This window comes from Pseudopodoces humilis, chromosome 29 (genome assembly GCF_049639895.1).
Source record: "Pseudopodoces humilis isolate 2021_Gansu_Grassland_sample_001 chromosome 29, ASM4963989v1, whole genome shotgun sequence".
NCBI lineage: Eukaryota > Metazoa > Chordata > Aves > Passeriformes > Paridae > Pseudopodoces > Pseudopodoces humilis.
The window spans coordinates 3,924,803-3,950,308 of record NC_142228.1 but is presented as its reverse complement, the minus strand read 5'-3'; the positions used below and the strand labels follow the sequence as shown (position 1 = coordinate 3,950,308).

The 25,506-nt window shown below is 52.3% G+C and overlaps 1 protein-coding gene across 1 annotated transcript in view; it reads right to left on the bottom strand.

The window, feature by feature from the left end:
- WNT3 (Wnt family member 3) overlaps positions 1–24,990 on the bottom strand; it is a 41,354-nt gene extending 16,364 nt beyond the window's left edge. The window contains exon 1 of the mRNA XM_005532606.2: positions 24,911–24,990. Within this exon, the coding sequence (XP_005532663.1) occupies positions 24,911–24,990 (80 nt within the window). The remainder of the gene's footprint in view (positions 1–24,910) is intronic.
- Positions 24,991–25,506: the final 516 nt, after the last annotated feature.

The following is a 25,506-nucleotide window of genomic DNA, read 5'->3' as shown; positions in this document are numbered from 1 at the left end:
TTTTATTTCAGCCTCCCATCAACACCGACATTGCAGCAGCTGCTGAAACACATCCCAGACTAAATCTGCACTAAGTCAAATGAAAAGCCCCTTATCTGCACAGAGAGAGGATTGTTCTTAGTAAAACCAAGATTCTTTTCATGTTGTCAGGATCCCAAAGGCTCTGCCTGTTCTGGAGGGAGCATCTCTGTCCCTGTGACCTGTCCCCACCTCGCTGCAGGCACAGGGGCAGCAGAGCTCAGCAAAGCCACGCTTACAGGGGAGAGACAGTGACCAAGGGAACCCTGGTGAGGGGCACTGGCTCAGGAGCTCTCCAGGCAGGGCAGTGCAGGACTGTTCACTCAGGAAGGAATTTTTAGGAGCTCTCTGTGGATCCTGCAGGAGTTGGTGCCGCAGTTGGCAGCAGTTGATCCACTCCAGGCTCTCCTGGGCTTGCTGTGAGTGCTTCCCATCCTCCCCATCCACTGTCTGGCCTGGGAATGGTGACAAATAATGAAATTCCTTCTGCAAGGGGTGAGGAGTGGGTGCTGAGGAACTGTCAGGTCCCAGAGAGGCAGCAGTGACTTGTCATCTGCTGATGTTCAGTGGGAAACTGGAGCTGGGAGAGCCAGGGCTGCAGGACACCAGCCCAGCCCTGGGACCTGCTGGCAGGGACAGAGCAGGGAAAACTTGCTCTGCAGTCTGGTCTGGGTGCTGGGAGTGACCACCACACCTTGGGGAGGGAAGCTCTATCAGTCATTAAAAAAATTGCCAAAGGACACCCAGTAATGACAGCTCATCCTCCCAAAGTGCAGCATCTGCTCGTGCTTTATCTTCTTCCTGCACTCTAAAAAAAGTCACTGTTCTCTGTGGGATGGGATTTCCCTGTTTCCCTTTAAAAATGCACCCAGATCCTACAGATTTAATGCAACTTGGGAGCAAAGAGGGGCACAGGGGAGAACATCACTCAAACCCCAAGCATTTGTTCAGGGCTTGTACCATCAGGAAAGCAGGAGTCCCATGTGATTGGCTGGGGCAGATTTTTGTGTCTAAACCCCAAATATGTTTTCTTCAATCTCCCAGTGCCCTACAATAATTGGTGTCACTTTTGCCATCTCCAAGTCCTGAGTGCTGCTGACAGTCACTGCTGCTCACATGGCAGGAGGGTGCTAAAAAAACCCAAAATCCACTTGCTGGGCTGAGTCTCACCCACCGAGAGCCCCAGGATCCCCCTGCACTGAGCACATTTGGGTGGGGATGAGCCCAGGGCACGTGAGAGATGAATTCAGCCTGGCTGAATCCCACTTGTGCCAAGGACATGCAAACAGGGGAGATGTCCTGGGGTGGGGCAGTAATTCTGGGGCAGGGCTATCTCCTAAAGCTGCTGCCAAGCACGGAGGCTTTGGGAACAAAGGCTTTTCCCCACTGAAGGCTGGTGTGCTCTGCCTGTGGGGTGAGGGTTCCTGTTCACGCTCGTGTTCCCTCTCTGGGGCTCAGGACACATCTTCTGTAGGAAGAACTGACTCACTGCTCCTCCAAAATCTCTCCTGAGATCACCCCCAGATCTGGGGCTGGCCTTGGCAAGCATTGGCTCCTGGATTTGGTGAACCATTCCCAGGGACTGGGCAGAGCAAAACGTGCTGTGGGAATCCCTGTGCTCTGAAAAAGATCCTGGAATTCTCAGATCTCAGCACCCTGGGATCCCCCTCTGCCAGGTCCTGGAGCAGGCAGTGCCTAAAATCCATCAGAGCAGAGGGAGGCTGAGCTCTCCCTCAAAGGCTTGGGGAGTTTTGGGGTTTAAAAGAAAATCAAATGCAAGAAAAGGGGGTGAAGGTGTGGAGCTGCAAGGGATGTGTTCATCACATTGGTGAAAGTGATTCCTCCCTCCCAGGGTTAAATCCCCTTACATTTGCTGCTGTTTCTGATCCACACAAACCCAAACTCTCCCTGCCAGTGGGCTGCTGCCCAAGGAGTGCTCCCCTCCACCTGGCTGTGCTTCCCCAGCAAGTCCCCAGCCAGACCTTCCCTGCCCCACACAGCCCCAGCCCTGCCCCACTAAAGGTTTTCTAAACCTTTGATTAAATTACATGAATTTTTTGGGTCATTTGTTTCCTCTCACGATCTTCACTCACAGCTCCTATGAGTGAATGGACTGAACTTGCTGAGTTTCAACCCAAATCAGTTGAACCCTTTCATGATCAGCTCACTGGGCTGGGTCAGTGTGGGCTCAGCACATCCAGGAAAGTCACTGGTGTTGGTGGCACCAGGCTGGGAATGCTGCAGCCAGAGGGATGTGTAGGAAAGGGACATTGCCCAGGAGATGTGACCGTGTGCTCAGGGTTGGGCAGCTGGGGGGTCCCAGGAGAGGAGGAAGGGCTGGGCAGGGTCAGTGGGCAGGGAAGGAGGCTGAAGGGATCCAACAACAGCCCCACAGCCACTTGTGGGGCAGTTCCAGATGTGGTGGAGCCAAACTCTTCCCAGGGCTGCCAGATGATGGGAAACAACTGGAAATGCAGCCTGGAAATTTAGGTTGGGCATTAGGAGAAATTCCTTTTCCAGGTGCCCAGGGAAGAAGGGGATCTCATCCATGGGGGATTGGGTTGGACACAGCCCCTGCTGCCCTGGGATGGTGCTGGTGATGTCTCTGCCCCAGGGGAGGTTGGAAAGGATCCTTTCCCACCAGCACTGCTGTGAGTTGGTGTAATGGGATTTTGGGGAAGAAGGGGAAGCATCCGACCCTTGGTAGCAGGAGTGACACCTCTGGCACGGAGGAGGAGCAGGATGGGGGGACAGCTCCTGGGAGAGGAGGGGAGGCTGCAGCCCTTGTCCCTCAGCAGAGACACTGGAGCTGGTGGGAAACTCTGGAATAATCCCAGCACAGCCGTGCTGGGGTCAGAACCTGCCCCGTGCTCTCTGCCAAGGCAAAGCAGAAAATGCATTTGGGGAGAAAAGAGCCCCAGGGTCACCCCCAGGGGCTGCTGCTGGTGGACACTGAGGATTCTCACTCTGGCCTGTTTGCAGAGACAGGTTCACATCGTGTCTGCTCTGAGGGGCTGCAGTTGGCTCCTGTCACCTGGGAGAGGCATTTTCCTTCAGACAGGACCATGGAAAATCCACATCCAGCCCCAAAATGGCCAAATGGTTCAATGAACCTGAGTGTGGCTGAACTCCAGTGACACCATTCGAGTGCTGTCCCTGGCAGGGACAGTGAGGTCTGTGGGAGGGAGGAGAGATGGAGCTGCAGCTCTGAGCCCTTCTGAGAGGGTGAATTGTTACCCTGACCTTGCTGTATCAAATCCCTTCTGGTGGAAATCAGCTGAGTTTGGCTGAAGAAATGTAAAACCTGCAGAGGACACCTGAACTGCAGAGTCCATGTCTTGGGACTGGAACTGTGTTTGGGATAGGGGAAGCTCGGAAATTCCTGTTGAAAGGGCAAGAGGAATGGAGGATACCAGAGGATCAAGGCTCTCCTGGTGGTCTGGGGGAAGCAGGGACCTCTCTTCTCCCCCAGCACCGGGGCAGGATGAGCTGAGGGGAAGTGACCAAGCTCCAAGTTAAGCTGCCAGCCAGAAAAAGCCATCGTAACCCCCTGGTGCTGAGCAGAGCCCAGGAAATGCTGACAGAGGACCCTGGTGAGGTGTCTGGGGGCGTGAGCCACGGCCTGGGCACAAATGTCACCTCTGAGAGCAGGCAGGACGTGTCCCAGCCCTGGAGCCCGTGCAGGCTGAGTCTCTGCCACCTGCAATGGCTTCTCCACGAGAGTGCAGCCACCCCTGCACATCCAGCAAAGGTAAATGGGACACCCAGGGGCAGGAGGACAGGATGGTGTTTATGAAACTGGATTCCTCAGCTCTGGGCTTTGCTCACAGCTTCCCTCCTGGACACGTTCAGGATGGTTCTGTCCTGTTTCCTTGCTGGAGCTGTGGCTGGGGCTGTGCTGTCTCACCCAGGCAGGAGCTCAGGATGCTGCAGCCACTGCTGCAGGAACTGGAGTGGTTTAAGCCTCCTCCTTGTTGTAAATGGGATGTTAAACATGGGAAGGGGACAAAGGAGCAATAGCAGTGAGCTGAGGCAGTGGCTTATGCTGACAGTTTGATCAGTCTATTGGAAAGACTTCTGAGAGATTATTTAGTTACAGTGAGAAGAAGGGGAAGATTAAGACTTTCTGTCCAGCAGAAGAGGGCAGGACAATAGCTGGTGAGTGGGAATTCAGAGCAGTGGAGTGCAAAGGCACAAATCTCAAAGCAAAAGACCAGTGCCCAACACTTGCTGCAGATTCTCTTACACTCAGTGTCTTCAAATCCAGCCTGTGCCTTTCTGAAAGAGCTGTTTGAGCCAGGACAAATGAATTGCTCACCCTTGGGGTGAAGGGATCACAGTGGTCACACAGCCCTGCCTGGCTTTGCAAGGAGGGTTTTTCCTGCCCCCTGTGCCCATGAGGAGGGAGAGCCCAGTCAGTGGGTGCTGTGCTGCACTGGCAGAGGCAGCAGAGGAGGATGTCACAGGAGCTGGGATCCAGCTGTTGTGTAGGGGGGAATGGATATTATCAACATTCCTGAATATATCAGTATTCTCTGACTAAAGCTAAACTGCTCCAGTAGACTTTGGTACAACACCTGAGGTCTTCAGGAGGGGCACATGGCAGGAGTTCTGCACACCATGAGCCTGAGGCAACTCAGCAATTTCAAATAACACTGTGGTAACTGCAAAGCACACAGGGATCCCAGGGTCCCTCATGCAGGGATGGAGGAAGGACAGAGGGTTCCCCAAATGGGCTGTGCTGACCCCTCCATGGCTCATGGTGCTGCAGGATTCCTTGAACTCACAGGAAAATTCTTCTGTCCCCTGCTGATTTTTCCCCCTACTGCTCAATTCCTTTGTGACCCAAACAAGCTTTGTAAATAAATTAGCTTTAAACCTTTCCCAAGTGCTCTGTCTGCAGCTCACTTTGCAGAAACATCCACAGCTTGCAAACACCAAAACCCTGGGAGCTGCTCCAAGCCCCAGGTGAGGCTGGATCCCTCCCATGTCCTGCCCTGTCCCTCTTCTTGGCACCTTTTTCTCAGTCTTTCTTGGATTCTAAGTCCTGATGGCTCAGGAGCAGAAACAAATTCTGCTCCAGGGCCCAGAGCCCTCCTGTTCATCAGGCTGAGCCAGTGGCATCCTCAGAACTCGCAGTTCAGTGTCCCTGGGCCAAACCTGGGTCATTTTACTGATCTCTCACAGGCTTCCTGGCCACCCTTTGCCTCCCTCAGTGCCCATCCCTACCAGAGGTAATTTGCTCTGCAGACACAACCCTGGTTTGGCATTTCCAGAGCTGCATTAGAGAATCATGGAATCCCAGGCTGGTCTGGGTGGGAAGGGACCCTAAACCTCATCTCATCCCATCCCTGCCATGGCAGGAACACCTCCCACTGTCCCTCCCACAGCCCCAATGTCCAGCCTGGCCTTGGGCACTGCCAGGGATCCAGGGGCAGCCCCAGCTGCTCTGGGCACCCTCACAGGGAAAATTCCTTCCCAATATCCAACCAATCCATTCCCCCTGTCCTGTCACTCCGTGCCAGCTGGAGCTTGCCCTGCACACTCTGCTTGCCCTCCTGCTTTCAGATTTTTCCCAGCAGGGCAAAACCCTTTGAGGAGATTCAGAGTCTCAGATCAGGACCTTGGTTGTCTCCTCCTGTCTCACACAGCCCATGTGGAGCCAGAAGTTCTGGCTGAGAAGGGCCTTGGCTCCTGTAAGAGCTGTCCAGGCATCTCTCCGTGCTGGAACTCAGCACAGCCCTGCTGTGCTCTACATCTGAGAAAGATCCATGGATTTCTTTGTATTTTTTCCTGTCAGGGGAACTCACATTCATTTTGCACAGGCAGATGGAGATCCCTGGGCACAACCATTGACAAAGGACTGTGGCAAAATCACACCCTTGCCAGGGAACAGGGGTAACCTGTGCTAAACCCCTGTGGCTTTTCTTTTTTTTTCTTTTTTTTTGAGATAGGAGGGTCTTAATGTCTGATCCTCAGGAATGTTCCTTGTTGCACAAATAAAACTCTTTCTCCAGTCACACGGTGTGACTCAGTGGCCAACATCAGTTCTTCAGAAATGTGCTGGTTCTCGCAGGGACCTGGCACCAAGAAGCACAAGAGGTGGCCTGGTTGTGGCTGGAAAACTAAATTTGGTCTCAAAGTCCTGACAGTTAAAGAAATAGTGAAATTCAGAGGCTTGTGTTGAACACAGAGGGAAGATGAAGATATTGGCTGGTTGTTAAATGAGTTGAGCACAGGAATTTCAATCACAGCATAATTAGGAGATAATCCCCTCCCCTCCCTGCCAGCAGCTCGCTTTGGAGGCAGAATGAGGATCATGGAACCACAGCCTGGTTTGGGTTGGAAAGGACTCAAGTTCATCTTGTTCCACCCCCTGACATGGGCAGGGACACCTTCCACTAGAGCAGGTGGCTACAAGTCCCATCCAGCCCGGTATCAGACACCTCCATGAACCTCATGAACCTCAAGAAAAGCAAATGCAAGGCCCTGAGCCAGGGCTGGGACAGCCCCATGCAGCAGGACAGGCTGGGGGCTGACTCAATTTGCAGAAAAGGACTTGAGGATCCTGGTGGGAAACAGCTGGAACAGGAATCTGTGGTGTCCATGCAGGAAAAAAGGTCAGCTGCATCCTGAGGCTGGGTTAGCAAGACTGGAAAATTGAAGGATGTGATTTTCCCCCTCTATTCAGCACTTTTGAGACCACAGGTGGATTCCCATGTCCAGTCTGGGGCTCCCTAGGGTGGGCAAGCCATGGATCAGAGGTGGGAGCCCAGTGGAGACCAGCTTGGTGGGCAGGGGGTGGGCAGGGCCTCGTGGTGAGAGACCAGCAGATGATCCTGGAGATCAGATGAACCTGAATGATTGTTCTGTGCCACCACAACTCAGCCCAGGGTGTGGCTGTGTGCTCAGAGCTGGAGGCTCTACTGCAAACTCTGCTTGTGCTGGTTCCTCCTCCAGCCAGCAGAGAACAGGCACATTTGGGAGGTCACATCCCATTTTTCCATGGCAAATACTTGAGCCCGGAGAGTCTCACCCACATCAGTGCCTCATCCATCCCTGACACCGAAAGGTGGCTCAGGGAACTCCCCTTTGGGTGTCCTCGATCTGGTCACCTCCCCCTGAGCTCCTCTCTCAGGCTCTCCTTGTAAAAAAAAGGAGAAAATTTGCACTTTTAGGACACGATCCAGTGCCCTGTTTCAGCTGCTCCCCCCTGAGGAGGTTCTTGCACTGCACTCCGGACACAGGGGCTGGGCACTGGGTGTTTAATGATCCCAAATGGCACTTCCTGACTTTCCATCCCCACCGGAGCGGGATGAGGCTGCAGGCACCAACCATGCAGGAGCATCACCTTTTGAACAGGAAACCTTTTGAACAGGTAAGCAGAAAAACCACCAGGCTGTTGGAAAAGCCATGGGGATTCTCCTCCCATGAGCTGGCACAGGAACACAGCCCTCACCCACAGCAGTGCCTGTGAGAGCCTGGGACTAGCCTGGCATCCCCAGAACATTCCAGAGGAGCTGTTCTGGAAGCCTTGGATGTCATGGCCTGTGCTCAGGTGGGTGTGACTCCAAGAGAATTGGAACAGAGTCCCCAGGGTCCCACTGCTGGTGGTACCACCCTCAGTACCCCCAGCACCTCCTCTGCACACTCAAACACCTGTGCAGGTAAATGAGGTGGAGTTTGTCCTTCTGGGGGCTTTTCTGCTTGGACAGGAGCAGATTCTGAGGATGAGACTGGGGAGAGTGGAGCTGAAGGAGAGCATCAGGTGAGCACTTAGCCCTGCCTGGCAGTCCTGGGTACTGTGGGGGCAGGTAAGAGCACTGAGGAACATCAAAATGCTCTCTCCAATGGCCTGTGGGGCTGTGGAACCTCTGAACAGCTGGTGGAAGAGCAAAGGTGTTTTTGGGTTGGAGCATCTGATGTACAAGAGGCTGGGAGAGCTGGGACTGTGCAGCCAGGAGAAAATCCCACAGAGAGATCTTGGCAATGTGTGGAAATAACTGGTGGGGGAAGGTGGAGAAACTGCAGCCAAACTCCTCTGACAGGACAAGGGACAATGAGAACAAACTGAAAACCATGGAATTCTCTCTGAGCATGGGAAAACTCTTGTTCCCTGTGAATGTGACAGAACAGGTGACCTAGAGAGCCCATGGAAATACAACCCAATACAACCCAAGTGGACACAGCCCCTGCTCTGTGTGTCCCTGCCCTGAGCAGGGCTGAGCTCTGTGAACTCCAGAGGTCACTTCCAACCCCAACTATCCCTTGATTCTGTGATTAAAATTCAGTTCTTTGGCAACACAGCATGGATTTGATGCTGAAGGGCCCAAAGCATTTCTGTGGGGCTTTTAGGACAGATCTGCCTGATACCATTTTGGGATCCATCACGTCATGAGGGCAGGATGGGGAGACACGTGGCAGGGTGGTCGTGGGGAAGAGTGGAAAGAGAAAAAGGATGTCCTAGGTGAGCTCAATGCCATTGTCACAAAGACAAAGATTGTTGAAAACATCTCAGCTTGTCTTCCTGGCTGAGCTTTCTGGGACAGCTGGGAGCTGGAATTGCCATGACTCTGTCCAGAGCCAGATTCACTGCTCAGGCAGCTCCTCCTCCTCGCCTCCCTATCTCTCCTTTCTCCTCTTTCCCTCCTGTGTCCTCCTTGGTCCATACTGAGACGGGAATGATCCCAAATCTCAAACTTCCCGACCTTCTGCTTTTTTAACATCTGACTTCAAAAGTCTCTCATTTCCAGTTTGGGTTCTAACACCCAACATCACTTGTGAAAAATCCCACCCTAAAAGCCATTATCTTTCTGGTGGGAGAAAGTCTCATCCCAAAATTGTCACCCATTCACAGTCCCTTTGCTCAGTCACAGATTTCTTTCTCCATAAATCTCCCACCCCTGGATTTTTCTGCTCTATTTTGTTCTGTTGCTCATTGCAACCCTCTTGCCTTGTGCTGTAACATCAACCTCCCCTCCTTGTGTGACCCCAACCTCTGCTTTTCTGTTACCAACCAGCCTGACTGAGCACCAGGAGGGTTTGGACATGTCTCCCAGGGGTGCAGAGGGTGGGATTGTTGGGGTGCCTGTGCAGGGCTGGGGTTTGGACTGGCTGATCCCTGTGAGCCCCTCCAGCTCAGGACATTCTGTGCTTCTGTGATTCCCTGGAGTGGGGCAGGACAGGAGGGGGCACAGAGAGGGGTCACTGCTGCAGTACTGGTGGCATTGGAGCCTGGGGTTGACACGAGTGATTGTTGGGGAGGAATTGGGGCCAAAATGCTCTTCAGATCAGACTGGCTGTGAAGAACAGCCCAGTTGAGATTTTGAGGCCTCTCTCCTAGTGGAGAAGTCAGAAGTCGGCTCAGAGAGCAACAGGAGCTCTGGCAAATCCCCTTCCTGCTCTGTTTGTGGCTGAGTTTGGGGTCTGTCAGACCCTCTCCAAGCTCCAACAGAGAATTCCTGTCCCTGAGGAGTTCCCACTACAGAGGGTCCGTGGCAGGGAGATCCTGCAGGGAGAGCAGCACCCGGGCCTGGGCAGGGAGAGTGCCACATCCCTCAGCACCCCTCAGCACCCCTCAACATCCCTCAACATCCCTCAACACCCCTCAGCACCCCTCAGCACCCCTCAACATCCCTCAGCACCCCACAGCACCCCTCAGCACCCCTCAACATCCCTCAACATCCCTCAGCACCCCACAGCACCCCTCAGCATCCCTCAACATCCCTCAACATCCCTCAGCACCCCTCAGCACCCCTCAACACCCCTCAGCACCCCTCAGCACCCCTCAACATCTCTCAGCACCCCCCAACACCCCTCAGCACCCCACAGCACCCCTCAGCACCCCTCAGCCCAGCAGCAGGGATTAGTGTTGCTGCAGCAACAGCACTTTTGTGAGATGAGCCCATTCTGGGCGAGCTGCTCCACTTGGGTGACTCAGGGCTCTGTCATGGGCTTGAAAGTGATTTGGCATCTGCTTCCAGAGCTTTGTCTTGGCACCGCACAGGGTTTGGCTCCGAGCGATTTGCCAGCGCAGGGGAGGCAGGGCTGGGGCTGCAGGAGCCAGCAGAGCCCGAGTGAAGCCCTGACAAGAGGCTGGGGGTACCAGGAGCCAGCAGAGCCCCAGTGAAGCCCTGACAAGGGGCTGGGGCTGCAGGAGCCAGCAGAGCCCGAGTGAAGCCCTGACAAGAGGCTGGGGGTACCAGGAGCCAGCAGAGCCCCAGTGAAGCCCTGACAAGGGGCTGGGGCTGCAGGAGCCAGCAGAGCCCCAATGAAGCCCTGACAAGGGGCTGGGGGCTGCAGGAGCCAGCACAGCCCCAGTGAAGCCCTGACAAGGGGCTGGGGGCTGCAGGAGCCAGCAGAGCCCCAGTGAAGCCCTGACAAGGGGCTGGGGGCTGCAGGAGCCAGCAGAGCCCCAGTGAAGCCCTGACAAGGGGCTGGGGGCTGCAGGAGCCAGCAGAGCCCCAGTGAAGCCCTGACAAGGGGCTGGGGGCTGCAGGAGCCAGCACAGCCCCAGTGAAGCCCTGACAAGGGGCTGGGGGTACCAGGAGCCAGCACAGCCCCAGTGAAGCCCTGACAAGGGGCTGGGGGCTGCAGGAGCCAGCAGAGCCCCAGTGAAGCCCTGACAAGGGGCTGGCTGTGCCCAGAGCCGGGTCCCGCATTGTTCCCCAGATAGAAATGTTATGTTCAGCGCTGCCTGCTCTGAGCGGTGCCACTCTCGCTGTGGAAAACACAATCAACTGATTTGCCATGGGAGAGGATCTGTTCTGCGGGGACTGTGATAATATTATTCGACCCGGAATTTACATAAATGCATATGATTTGCATATGCAAATGTAGGCTTCCAGGCTGTGACCGCAATAAACACAGCGAGATTTTTCCGCGCTGTAAAACCTTTCCTGCAAAGAGACGCTGGTGTTGTTGTTGGGCTCCTGGCAGGGCTGTCCCTCTGTCCCACCGGCTGTCACCGAGGTCACGCCACTCCCAGGGCTGCTGTCCCCTCACCTGCCCCTGCCAGCTCTGCCTGGCACCTGCTCCCACCTTCCCTTCCTGCCTTCCCAAAGCTGGCAGCGGGGAGGGAAATGTGTCCTGCCAGGGACCAGGGGACGGGACACTCGGACCAGAGCATCGCAGACATCCCGGGAAGGAAGGGACGCCTCTCCACTCAGGCCAGTGAGGGTGCTGGTCATCTCCAGCCTGGTCATCTCCCACTGGTCAGCCAGCCTGGGGAGTCCCTGTGGGGAGGCCGTGCTGGTGGGTGGCCTCAAGAAGTGGCTGGTGCCCACTGCCCCAAAATCACCAGGGATGAATCAGAGTTTGGCACTGGGAAGCGGCTTCCCTGCACTCAGATGTCATGGAAAACACGCCATGGATGGGAATTAGCACATCCACTCAGCTGCCCCACAGTTTGGGGTGTGATCTCAGGGGGATGCCTGGGCTGCCTCTCTTTGGAGAGTCCCTCCCTGTGCCCTGAGACCAGGACTGAAGTGTCCAGGCTGGTTCTGCTCCTATGAACAGCCTGGGGTTATCCCAGGAAAGAGGAGCCCTGGCCGAGGAGGGGACAGATGGGCAGTGGTCACTTGGGCTGCCCATCCTGGACACTGTGGCTGAGACTGAGGCACCGTTTCTGTCCCAGCTGAAGGAACTGGATCTTAAGGTGTCTTTTGTCAGATCCAGCATGGAAAAACCAAATTGACTCTTGTGGAAACCTGATCTAGAACCAGTCCCGGTTGTTTCTTGTGGTGAAAATTACGTTGTTTTACTACTGGGTACTGCTATTCTCTTTCCATGGGAGAGCAGAGCACTTGGAGTGGAGGGTTCTGGGCTCTGGAAAGGTGTGAGACACAAACTGCCATGAATATTGCAGGAAAGACTCAACCATGTGCCACTCTGGCTCTGCTCCAAAGCTCAGGGTAGGTGGTGCTCTGCCTCCTTCCCAGGGAACCTCAGCTCTGTTGGGAAGCACCACAAGGAACAAGGCAAGGGTAAAAGGTGGCTCAGCCCAGTTCATGCAGGTGCCAGCAGGGATGGGATGTGGGGTGGCCCGAGCTGAAGGTTGGATCTGGGCTGTTGTGCTCAAGGACTGTGGGTGAAGTGATGCTCAGGGGTTTTCTCAGCCCATGGTTCAGTTACTCCCTCAGCCCTTCCTGGGAACCTGTCCCACAATCTCATTACACACTTGCCTCAATTAATTTTAATCCCAGAAGTCAAATAATTTCACCAGGTAGCAACAATAAGACTTTGAATAAATGAAATGGTGACTTTTGGGCCATTCCAGACAGGACAAGATGTGAGAAATGTGATTTACACCCTCCAAATGCAAAAGGGATACCAGCAGCATCCCTAAGGTTTGAGGGTTGGTCAGAAGGGCTGGTCCTGCAGCACAGCTCCTCTGGGCACCTCAACTGATGTGCTGGCCTGGATGTTGGAAGGGAAGGAAATATTTGGGAGCATCACCAGGGGACTCATGCTGAAGAGACCCCTTGATGATAAATTTCCAACTAAACAAAAATCTGAGGAAGAAGGAGGAGGAGGGGGATGTTTGGAGTTTGGATTTGCCTCCCCAGGTAAGCACCACGGGCGATGGAGCCCTGCAAGAGGCTGAACACCTCCTGTGATGGGCAGGATTGAAGGAACTCCTCACTTGGCTTTGCCTGTGTGTGCAGCAGCTTTTCTTTCCCTATTAAACTGCCTTCAGTTCAAGCCAAGAGTTTTTATACTTTTACCCTTCTGATTCTTTCCCTCATCCCACTGGAAAAGCAGCAGTGTGGGGCTGGGCTGCCCACCTCACCTATCCCACAGGAAGTTCTTTAATCTGAGCAATAAACTTCTGTTCCTCACCACACTCTTGCCATCATTTGTGATCTGCAGGACCTGGTTTGTATTCACTTGGAATCATCTCTGTCCAAGCAGCAAATTTAAATATTATCTCCTCACCTGAAGAAAATCAGCCCTTCCAGTCCCAGCTGGGTTTTTGGTGTGCTTTCCTCATTCTATAGGAAATGCAAAGATCAGACTGCAAACAGACTTGGGGTGCAAGAATAAGATAAACAGTGACTGAAATAATGTTATGCTGGTACTTTCTGTCCTGGGAGCAAATCCTACAACAGCTCCTAAGAGACCCTTCCCATCACTTATCAACCAACATGAGCCCAAAAATCTGGGCAAGAGGAGGAACAGCAGAGCGAATTCTCATAGATTTTGCACAGCTTCACTTCTTGGTTAGTGAGCACTGAAGCATCAATTGCAGAGACCATTCCATAATAATGTCTGTCAAAGTGGCCCCAACAGAAAATCTCACCTATATCTATGTTGTGCAGATTTGGGACCCTTTGTCCAATCTGCATTATTTCATGGCCATTTGCAATTAATTTGATTATCCACTGAGTGCCATCCACTGCTGTCTTCTGAGGTTTCCTTTGTGCTTTACCAGTCTGAGCAGTGTGATCAAACTTCATCACAGAATCCTCAAAAAGTCATGGAATGGTTTGGGTTGAAGGGACCTTAACACTCATCCCATCCCAACCCCCCGCCAAGGGCAGGGACAGCTTCCCCTGGCCCAGGTTTGTTCACATTTCTGGTCTCTGTTCCCCCACCCCAACCATTCTCAGTGCTGGACACTCTGTGTCCTTGCAAAGCTCTGCTGTTGACTCCTCACTCGTGTAAAAAATCACCTTTTCTGTATTTTGTAACAAATAACCTCATTGGAGTTATGGCAAATATCCTTTACTCCCAGACTTTTTGGTCAGGAATAGAGATGAATCAATCTGAAAAATGTAATATTTTCTTATAGGTTTATTATTGCTGAGAAATTTCTTCTTTTTAATCACTGAGGGTATGGCTTTTCCCCCCAGGCCCATATCAGCTACAGTAAAGTTTAACTGAATTCGGAGTTGGGGAGGTGGCTGAAGGGATGGGGACTCTCTCTTAGGTGATATTTTGTGTAAGGCCAGGGAACTGGGGAGTTACTGGAGCCTGATCTGACTCAAGGAACTGAAAGCCCAACCTCAAGGCAAATGTTCTTTGAACATCGACATCCTTTCCCACCGAACGCTCTTCTGATGTGTTAGAAACACATCCCAGCACTCAGGGGAGGTTTTTACACCCAGTTGTTCATTTCCTCGTGTGTTACCAGCAAGCCTTGAATTCACAACCTTCAGAACCATACCAAAAATCTGATTTTCCAGTTTGTGTGTGGCTTCTGCCCAAGCAGAGAAGTCAATGCACACCTTGAGCCGAGGTCTCAAGGCTTGAGGTGGAACCCAAGTGTTTCCTCCTCCAAACCCTGATGCACAGCAGGAGCTGTCTGAGCTGGATCACCAGAGACCAAGACTCCTGTCCCACGAGGACCATGGACACTGTTAGGACTGAAACTACAACCCCTTGAGCCAGGACCCCTGGAATGGGCTGGACAAAGGCAGCTCCTGCAGAGCAGGGGTGTGGTGGGAGGCACATGGGCCTCAGCCTGGAAACACCTGCACTCACTGGGGTCACAGCATTTCTGAGCAGCTGTGAGGACTCATCTGTGTCCTCTGGGCATCAAAGGCTGATTTCCAACAACTTCAAGAGCCTCTGAGCATGTCCATGGTGGTGCTGTCACCACTGTGTCCCTCTCGTCTGGCTCTTCCCAGTCCTCCTGGCACTGGGATAAGGGATGTCACAAAGGAGTCACTGTCCCCAAAAGGATGTGAAAATCCCAGCCCCAGCACACAAGGGAAGGGTCTCCTTTGGGGGTTTTGCCTCCAAAACTGACCATTGCACCACTGTTTGAGGCAGAGTCTCTTTTATATCAACTCCCAACTCTTTTTAAGTTCTCACTTAACCAACAGAAGCAGCAGCCTATGCCCCACCAAACCCACAAATAAGAACTTTGTTCCTGGAGATCTTATTTCTAGATTTATAGGGGAAAAATGAGCAAACTGAAAGGAAAAGTAAAAATATAGAGACAGCCATGGCTTGGTGTTCTGCATAAACTCCCTGTCAAACAGACAACAGGTGGACTTCATTAAAAACTTATTGAAGGGGAGGTGGCTGTTATCAAACCTGATTAGGCCAGAGCAGATAACATGCAATAATCAGAATTTTAAAAGACAATTGAAATATTTTGCAACAATAAACCCACCCCCCCACCCCCAAAAAAAAAAATCCAACAAGAAACCCCCTTAAAACATCTAAGAGACCTCTGCAGGTAAAACCTGCCTTGCAAATGTGCCCGTGGCAGCAAGAAACTCCCCAAGTCTATGGGAGGAAGGAGTGAGGAGTAAAGAGCTGAGTGGCACTTGTTAGCACTGTGAAAAGCTCCTTTGACATTTTTTAAGGACCATTGCAAATTTCATAATTATAAATCTCCACAATTTTTAGAAAGTAACTGCAGGAAACTTGGGTGACTCTGTGACACAGAAATGGGATTGGAATAAAAAAACCCTGAAGATTTTATCACCCAACACTGACCCTTCCTACCCCAGTGAGGGTCAATTTGTTGGAAACGTGGTGGAAGATCAGGAGCCTGAGCCAGGGTGGTGCTGGAGGGCAGCAGGGAAAGTGTTCCTCATTCAAAAGTGCGAGGACTGGGAAAGGTGCCAGTTAGACCTGATTAGATTTGTAAGATTAATTAAAAGCAGACAGGTTCAGTGAATTGTGAAAAAGACAAATTAGCAAATTAGCAAATCAGTAAAGCTATCTTCAGTAAAGGAATTAGAGACTTTGGCTCCTTTATCAGGGCAAATTTGCTTTTCAAAGCGCTGTTCTTTCATGTTCCAGGGGTGGCAAAACACCTGTCCTGACAGCCCTGGTGAGCAGCAGGCACTTTTCAGGCCTGGGCAGGGAAGCCCTTCCAGCCAAGGCTCTCAGCTCCTTGCTCAGGAGGCTGTGGATGTTTGGCTGCCTCAGCAGCAGCCTTGGATGTGAGACTGGAGAGAGGAATCCCCTGGCCAGGGCAGGGTCAGACAGGGCAGATGAGGAGTGCTTGTGAAGGACCCCATGGTTTCCAAACACCTGGTTTTGGGGTTAGTTTGGGATTTCTGAGGAGTCCTGGGTGTGTTCCCAGTCAAGTGATAGGAAAGAGAGGGCTCCTGGAGTGCGGGAGCTGGGGGCTCTCCTGATCCCTCTGTCCCAAGGAAAAGCTTCTCCCAGGAAAAGCTGCAACACAGTCAGGGCATAGGGGGTGTTAAAGCGCTCCAAGCTGTTAATCTCAGCACAACAAACACAGAAATCTCGGCCTATGTCCCATCCAGACATTGCCTTTATCCTGAAAACTTCACCCAAACAACCTTAAATAATACAGCCTTATCCTGAAAACCTCTCACCACATCCAGCATGGCTGTGGCTTTACTACAAACCTCAGTACCACTGAACCACTTCCATCTGTAGGCACAAAAGGGACCTCAGATCAGGTCAGGAAGAATAAGATTTCAGTGCCAACAGAAGGCTAAAATTCAACTTCAGGTAAGTGAAGGAACATGAGCTGTAACTGCTTGTGTACGTGATATATACATTTTATAGCTGAGTTCCTGACAAGTCCTCCCCATTTCAGGTCCTCTAGGAAAATCCCTGATAGATTCTCTGAGTGGGGCTGGGAACTGAATCAGGCTCTGGGCATGAGCAGGAACAGGTAAACATCAAATTTGTCTTGTCCCAAAAAAAGCCAGTGAAAAACAGGTGTCGGGTCTGGAGCCACTGGGCTGCTCCACCGACCAGCAAAGGAGAGAGGAGGCTCCAGCCCTTCCTGAGACAGAATTTCTGCCCTTACAGAGGGGCAGCAGCAGCAGCAGCAGCAGCAGAGTGTGTCTTGGTGACTTCACAGAGCAGAACTCTGGCTCCCATCACAATCCCCTTGCTGCAGATCAGTATCTTGGGGTGCAGCTCAGAGCTGTGCCAGGTCGAGCACAATTCCACCCCAAGCTCCATTTAGAGCTGCTGCCCTTGGGAAACTGAGAGCAAGAGTGGCCTTAAACAGAGCAGTGGTGTCAGGGCACTGGATTTCAGTTTGCAGGTTCCAGTCTATCTACTGGGACAGGATCACAACCATGTGGACACAAGAAAATCCATGAATCCATCTTCAAGAGGCTTCTGGTGTGAGCTTCATAATGTTGTAAAAATTAAAATGGCTACTCAGTATTTATGGAATGAGCCTTGTCTTTCATCAAGGACTGTGATGTGTCCACACTGGTGAATAGTTGGACTCTCAATCCAGAGTTCTTTCTTATTTAATGCTCAAAAATGTTCCATATTTGATGTATTCACACGTTGGACCAGCCAGACACCAGTTAGTGAGACCAGTTAGTTCAGGCAGCTGCTGCAAGGCAAGCCAAGGATGCTTCAGTCAGGCTCAGGCTGAGCCAGATTGCCACAGACACAACTTTGGCTCAGCCTAAGCCTGAGTGAAGCATCCTTGGCTCAGGGCAGGGCTGACAGTGGCAGGGAGGGTCAGCAGCGAGGCAGAGCTGCAAACACCACTGGCCCAGCTCAGCAGCACTGCCAGATGTGCTGGGGGTGAGCTGCTGCTCACACCACGGGCATTTCCAGAGCTGAGGCTGAGCCTTGGACACTGAGATGAGAAACACAGGTCAGATGAAAATGTTATTCAGTTAAAATGTGACAGAGATAATGGAAAGTGCTGTGCATTACACCTGCATGTTTCAATAGACAGCTCAGTTCTTTAGTCTTTATTATTTCCTGGGTAATGTTTGTTTGGTTTTTTTTCTTTAAAACTGGCTGCTTGGACATTTTCCTGCCTTTCCATGTAAAATCCAGCCACGCTGAGCTGTTTGACCTGGCAGTGGAAGGGTCTGATGAGCATCACTGAGACTCAGATCACCAATGTCAGGGGGAAGAGAACCTTCTACTGCTGCTCACAGCCCTGGTACCCATGCAGAGAATGTCCAGCAAAAGGATGAAAGTGAAATTCAGAAGTCAGAAGTAATTTAGTGACTCAGAGGCCTGTCCCTGGGGCTCAGGCTGCCCTCAGGGCAGGAGGAAGGGCTGGAGCACCTCCCTTGGACACCTCTCAGAGAGAGACGAGTGAGAACATGAGCTAAAAGCCTGTCCTGACCCAGCTGGGGTGGCAGTGCCTCGTACCTGGGCACAGAAATGTCCTGTGGGGCAGGGGGGACAGGAGGGACCTCCAGGTTTATCCTGTGGGTGTGGGGCTGTGGGTCCCACTGGAACCTTGGGCTGCACGTGGGCTGGGGGTCCTGGTGAAGGCACAACCCCATTAAATGTACCATGGGTCCAGTGACCCAGGACTTCTCTGTCAGGAGGAACCTCAAAGGTCGCCTCTGGTAGCACTGGCCTAGCAAAGGGTGCCACAGGCACAGAGGGGGAACCTGGGAGGATCCCTGGAGGTCTCCAGTCCAGGCTCCTGCTCAGGGTGGGACATTCCCAGCACCAGCCAGGGCAGTGCAGTCTAACCCTACAAATTCCCCAGGACAGTCCCTCCTCACCTCCCTTCAACAAGGAGGGTGCCCTCAGGAATGAACCTTTATTTGGCAATTGCCCTTTGTTGGATTGTTCAGCACTGGAGAGGAAAGATCAGCCGTGCCCTGTTTGTGAGAGCCCAGTCAGGCACAGCCTGCCCTGACAGCCCTCAGCTCCCCTGAGGTGCAGGGACCTCCTGAAGGGACCCCCCTTTTCCCACCTCTCCAGCCCCACTGGCCACATTCCCTTTTCTCTGTGTCCCTCCTGGGCTGTGCCCAGAGCCAGAGCCCCGGCTGCCTCAGCTCCGGCGTCTGAGATGGGCCCAGCTGGGGCCTTCTGTCCTGCCACCATCCCCTGCCAGACTCTGGGGGTTCCTGTTCTGCCACTGTCCCCTGCCAGACTCTGGGGCCTCCTGTTCTGCCACCATCCCCTGCCAGACTCTGGGGGTTCCTGTCCTGCCACCATCCCCTGCCAGACTCTGGGGGTTCCTGTCCTGCCACCATCCCCTGCCAGACTCTGGGGCCTCCTGTTCTGCCACCATCCCCTGCCAGACTCTGGGGGTTCCTGTTCTGCCACCATCCCCTGCCAGACTCTGGGGGTTCCTGTTCTGCCACCATCCCCTGCTGGACTCTGGGGCCTCCTGTTCTGCCACCATCCCCTGCCAGACTCTGGTGGTTCCTGTTCTTTTGGACTCTGGTGGTTCCTGTCCTGCCACCGTCCCCTGCCAGACTCTGGGGGTTCCTGTTCTTTCAGACTCTGGGGGTTCCTGTTCTTTTGGACTCTGGGGCCTCCTGTTCTGCCACCGTCCCCTGCCAGACTCTGGAGTTTCCGGCCTGGCCCCAGCAGGGCAGAGCTTGGGCTCTGGGGCAGCAGGGAGGATGGCAGCCATGGGAGATCACTGCTTTGTGGCCTCCCCCACCCCAGCACCTCCAGCTGAAATCCCCCCTGAATTCCCAGTGCTCTTCCTCAGGGTCCCCTTAGCAAGTGCTTCACTTTGGCAAATGCTGCTTTTAGTGAAGGAGGAACAACTGGTTGCAATTAAACTGCCTCTTCAAAGCTCTTTGTGGCCACTTAAATTTACTTCTGAGTTCAGTTACAAGACTGGTAACAGAGGTTTGTGTCTTAAGGGCAGAAAGGCTCTTGAGTGAGTCAGAGCCCTTCTCCCAGGGCTCCTGTGGCTCCAGGCCTGCAGGACAGGACAGGCCCTGGGGCTGGGGCACTGCAGGAGACACGAGGGATTCATTTCTGAGAGAATGAGACTTTCTGATATTCAGGAATGTGGCATTGCTTATTGCTCTGTACTGTCATGCTCTGGGAACATTTTGAAGCTGTTGCTGAACCCAGGACTCCACTGCCCTGTGCCATGGCAGGGGTGGAACAAAACGACCTTCAGGGCTGCTTCCAACCCAAATCACTCAGGGATTCTGAATGGGGGAGGAACAAAACCAGCAAGAGATGCCACCTGGAGCACGCTGCCAAGCCCTGGGTGTGCTGAGGCTCACGAGGCTGTGCAGCCTTGGAGATCTGCTCTGGCACTGGCTGGGGCTGCCCACTGGTCAGGGCTCGGGATGAACCTGAATTCCAGCTCCAAAAGCTCTGGTTTTCATGGCATGGATTGACCATCCCACTTAGCAGGGGATAGGGATTCCCACTGGCTACACCTGGCTGGGAAAAACACTGAAGGAAACCTTTAAGCCCACAAAACCCTTCAGAACCACAAGATTCTGGACACTTGTGGCCGGTCAGGTACTGAGGGCTGTTTTCATGAACAGCCACAGGTCAGCCCAGCTTTGTCCCTCACTGAAGCTGCTCCTGCAGCCCTGGACACTGAGCTGTGACCCTCAGGGACAGTGGTGTCAGTGCCCAGCTGTGGCCACAGCAGCACGGGCAGGAGGGACCTGTGGCTCTCCCAGCTGCTGGGGCTGCTCTGCTTTGGGGTTCCAGAGCTGCAGCCCTGGGCTCCATCCCTGACCACCTCCATCATTCCCTCAGTCATTGCCATGGAATATCCTGAGCTGGAGGGACCTCACTAAGATCATTGGGTGGTGCTGCACTCAATTTAACTCCTTTAGAATAAAGCTGCAAGGACCACGTGTCTCTAACAGGACATGGACTGTGGGATAAAAACGTTTTGAATCTTCAAAGAAGGGAAAACTCCTGATGGCCGAGAAAATGAAGTTCCCATTTGTCCCAGCAAGGTGAGGCACTGACAGCTGAAGGGGACCAGGTAAATGTCACCTCTGAGTGGACCTGTGTGAAAAGGTTCTCACAGGTTTTTCCTCAGGAGGAAGCTGCTGTGGCATGAGTGAGAATATGTTTTGAAGTTTCTCCCTGCCTCTTCCTAAGGGCCCAAGGCCACTGGGATCCTCAGCGAGCTGCTAGCATCTCCTGCTTCCCCCAAAAAAACTTTCTGAAGGGTAGAGAGAAAATTTAATAACTTATAATAGACAAAGCCATTCTCACAGTTGCCAAATCATCTGCTCAGAGACACGGGAATGTTGGATGGGGAGAGGCCTGGTGACAGTCACAGCTATGGGCAGTGACTCATTAGTACCAGATGATGAGAGGAGCGAGGCTGAAAATTTTTACTCTCTGTTTACCCAATCACCCCAAACCTCACTCCTTTCTCCAGGCTGGTGACACACCAGAGGTTTTCAAGACTTCTTGGGGAATGCTGCCCATGGAAGAGGAGAGCTTTTGGTGTTTCTTCGCAGTTCATGGGTGGAAATGTCTCTCTGACTGAGTTCTTCAGCCCCTGCATGTGTATTACGTCCTGGGAGTGATTTCTAGTTTTTTCCTAGGACACAATAACTCTGTTGGCCTGCACTGACACAGCTCTGGATGGGCTGGAATTCCAGCTAAATTCTCCCAGAACAGTTACCACAAAGGTCTGGGCCCACCCATCAATCCCCACACACGGCATGTCCTTCATACCCAACCCCAATGACTCAGACGTGTCCTGCCATCCATGGCATTATCCATGCCATCAGGGTATTTGGGATTAAAAAAACAACTGGAGGGCTTTTTGGTGTCACCACCACCTCTTTTGCTTGGCCTTGGCACATCCCATGGGGCTGGGAACGGCCCCAGCCCTGCTGCCCATGCCACTGCTGCTGGGTCAGGAGCAGCAGCCCGGTGTCCATGGCCCCACCACTGCTCCCCATCTCCTCCTTCTCTTCCAGCAGCAGTAACCAGACAGCCAAAGTGTTGGACACGTCTCTGAGGGAGCTTTGTTGGCCTGAGCTCCTCCTGTCAGCACTCACAGGCAGCATTTCGCTGACCTTTTCCCATCTGTGCCCCATTTGTTCCCTCACACGGCTGTAATAGGATGGGAGCATGTGAAGAAGGGTTGGACCTGTGTCAAAATACCTCCCCTTCTCGCTGGAGGTTACATCCACAGTCTGAGCCACCCCTGGACCTCACTCAGAGCTGTGTGGCCAGGGACAGGGCGATGTCAGGGAGTTTCCAACAACCCAGCTGGGCTGAAAACCCCTCTTGGCTTCTCCATCCTGCTGTCACCAGCAGGTCTGGACCCCAAGCTCTGGGTGTGCAGCACAGGGACCTTCCCTTTGCTGTGCACCCTGTGCCCAGAGCTGGGGCAGGACCCCCCTGCAGAGCTCCAGGGCCTGCACTTGGGCTCTCCTCTCTCTGGACAAGGTGAAAGACCCCATCCTTCCCTGGCCCCACAATAAAACACAACCACAAACCCTCAGCAGCTCCATCCTTTGCCTTTATCCCCTGCAGTGTCACTGCTGCTGGGCTCCTGGCATTGTCTGGCTGCACCATGGAGCAGCAGGATTATTCCAGTCAACCCCAAACCCATTTAGAGGGTGATCAGAGCCTGTTCTCCTCACACTTCTTTTCCTTGGGCACACCCAGACACTTCCTCCCCACCACAGGAATAAATATTTTTCTCATTTCTGTCCCACAGCAGAAAGGATCTGTTCTGATGTTGCTGCCAAAACATTCCCTCTCCAGCAGGAAAACACCCAGGAAGGCTGTGCAAGCAGGACAGGGCACTGCCTGTCAGCATCCTTGGGGCCCTGCCACATGAACAGTCCCCCCCAAAGGTCTCAAATTTACCAGAGATGGGTTTAGCTGGGGGTAAGGAAACCCAGCTGTGCCTCAGTCCAGCCTGGCCTGTGCAGGACTCCAGCACAGGGGACCAGGCTGATGCTGAGCCCCATCTTTGCTTCCCTTGCCCTGTTTTGGGGTGTGCTGAACCCTGCAAGTGGGGCTCATCCCCCAAAGCCTGCTCTGTGTCTGCCTAAAGATCAGAGGATCAGGAAGACAATCGGAAAATTATGTTTTTTAAGAGCACAGATCACACCATGCCAGAGCCCCCTACATAAACCTCATCCTCACACAGCAGATATTGAAAGCCTTCAGCAGGACCAAAGGAGACCTTTAATTTGTGTGCTCTGGGACCATTGTCTGTGCCTGGTCAGGTATTTCTGCCCTCCTGCTCCTTCAGCCTTCAAGAAACCTCCAAAACCCCACAGCATTTGCAACCTCAGCCCAACATGGGGCACCTCCTCATGTCCCTCCAAAGCAGCAGAGACTCCCCGGCACTTTGGTCTTGCCAGAATCTGCAAAAATATGCAAAACCTGGATCTGTGGATGAAATTCTGTGGAGAGTGTGTTTGACTCCCTCCTTTCCCAGGGATGCTGCTTGCCATGCCCCCGGTGTCTGTGTCCTATATCCTCTGTATTGTTCCTCTGGGGTGAGCTCAGAGGGGTTTGGGAGAAGGGATTGGGGCAGACACCTGTCTGCAGCGTTTGCTCCTGGAAATAGGCACTGAAGACATTTTGCTCACGGGGACATTTTTGCTTCGCAGGGGAAGTCAAGACCTTTTTGGTCAAGAAGGTTTCAATTCCTCGCTCTGAGAGTTGAAACCCTCCTTGATTTGGGCATTAAATCCTGATTTATATCAAAGCCTGGGGCAGGTCAGGGGCGGGTGGGATGCTGAATGCTGATGTCCCAGCGAGGGGTCCCTGCTCCTGCCTTCAGATCCAGCCCTGGCATCCTGACCTGTCCCACCGCCCGCCCTGTGCCCGCACAGTGCTGCCCAGATGGGGGAAAAAGGGATGGAAGGAATCAAAGTGCTGCTGTCTGTATTTCGGGAGCCTCCCCTGCCCCAGGCTAAGGGCCTGAAGTTCGGCAGCCACGCTCAGGGCGAGGAAATAATTTAATTCCCCAGGAAAACCTGCTGTGATTTAGCCATTTCATGAACCTGCGGAGCTTTGAAACGCTTCCTGAGCGGGGACTTCTCATTGTATTCTCAGTCTTTCTCCTCTGGAATGGCACATTCTCATTCCCAAAGTCCACGGTAATAAATGGATTATTACAAAAAAAAAATTCGCCTTTTCCCTTCAGAATTCTAAATATTCCCAGACATGGCAGTCCATTCCCAAGTTCACTCCCACCTACTTCTTGCCATCTCCATGTTGGCACTGAAAGGATCTAATTCAGTAATAAAAAAGACAGACTTTTCTGGAAAGGCGAAAATAACCCAAGAATCTCAGTAGCACCAAATTCCACCATCTCCCTCTTTTCCCTACGGATCATCAGGCTCACAGCCCCTACCTGGCACATACAGAAACTTAACAAGAGATATTCCAGCAAGAAATCCTATAGAAAGACAGAAATAAACTGAAATATTCTGTTATGCAACTCGCTGTCTGCTGGATTTAAATGACCTGGAATATTTAATTCTATATTTCTTCTTCTAAAGGGTTTCCAATTGCATTTTTTTACTGTATTCATTTATATAGTGTTAGATTTATTTTTAAAATAAGTAACTCAGGTTACTTATCAGCCTCGTTATAAGATACAACCAATCCTTTTAAAATTTCTTTTTCTCTTTGGTGCAAGGAAATTAGTGACATTTCCATAATTAAAATGAACAAAATCCACCTTTGAGCAATTTTAGTAATGAATGTTTTCTCAGGTGCCATTTGCGTTATTTGCCGGACTAAATTCACATGACAGAATACAACAAAAGAAGGGAAAGAAGTCCAAAAAAACACAGCAACCAAACAGAAAATAGAATTAATTTTTTTTTTAAAGGATCAATTGCAGTTTCATGGAAAGGAAGAAAATCCCTGTGTCAGAGTCATATGAGAGACAAAATTCCCATTGCACAAGGAAATAAAACGGCATCCTTTCACATCTGAACCAAGAGCCCATTGCTACAGTGCCGAAAATGGAGAAATTAAGAGTGGTGGGGAAGCCTCCATTTGCGCAAAGGGAAACCCAGGCATGGCCCTTTCAAAATAACCCCCAAACTTTTCACTGATTTCATTAATTACAGGTCAAATCTGAAGAAATTACGCTTAGGCTCCACCATGCAGCCATGGGCAGCTCGGCAGGGCGAGGGGTGAAAAGGAAGGAACACACAGCTCCCATGGCTAATAATTAATGAATTCATTAATCAATCATAGGGAGAGGAAGGGCGAGGGGAGGAAGGAATCTTACCACCAAATTGGGTAACCGGCTAAGACCTTTGTGCCATTGAAGAGAAAAGACAGAATTAGTCCAAGCAGGTGGTAATCCATTAGTCCAGGCTGGTGCAAGGGGAAAATCGCCGCGAAGTTTTCAGAAAAACATGAAGTGCCAAAATGAAGAATCCCCCTCCTCCCAGGAAAAAAAAAAAAAAAAAAAAGGAAAAAAAAAAAAAAAAGGGGGGTAAAAAGAGTGAAGCCAAGTCCCTCGTGGCTCGGATGACTTTCTGGCTTGTCAGAAACACACCTCTCCAAGCCTTTCCCCCGTAGATCATCCAAAAGCGTCTATTAAAAAGTGCAGGGCTCGGGGATGTCAGCAGGCGGCCAATCAGACCGCATGGCCCAAGGTGAGGGATGAGGCTCAGCCCAGGGCTGTCAATCACCCTCTCCTCCCCCTCCACCCCACAACTTTGTTCCGAGCCCTCGCTGCCACGGACAAACCCTCTGTGCACCACACTCCACTGGGGCACCGCGATTTGGGGGGAGGATTTTTTATTTTAATTTTTTAATATTTTTTTTCTCCCCCAATTTCACTTGGAGCCCAGGATGTGCTGCCCCTGAATGCCAGGA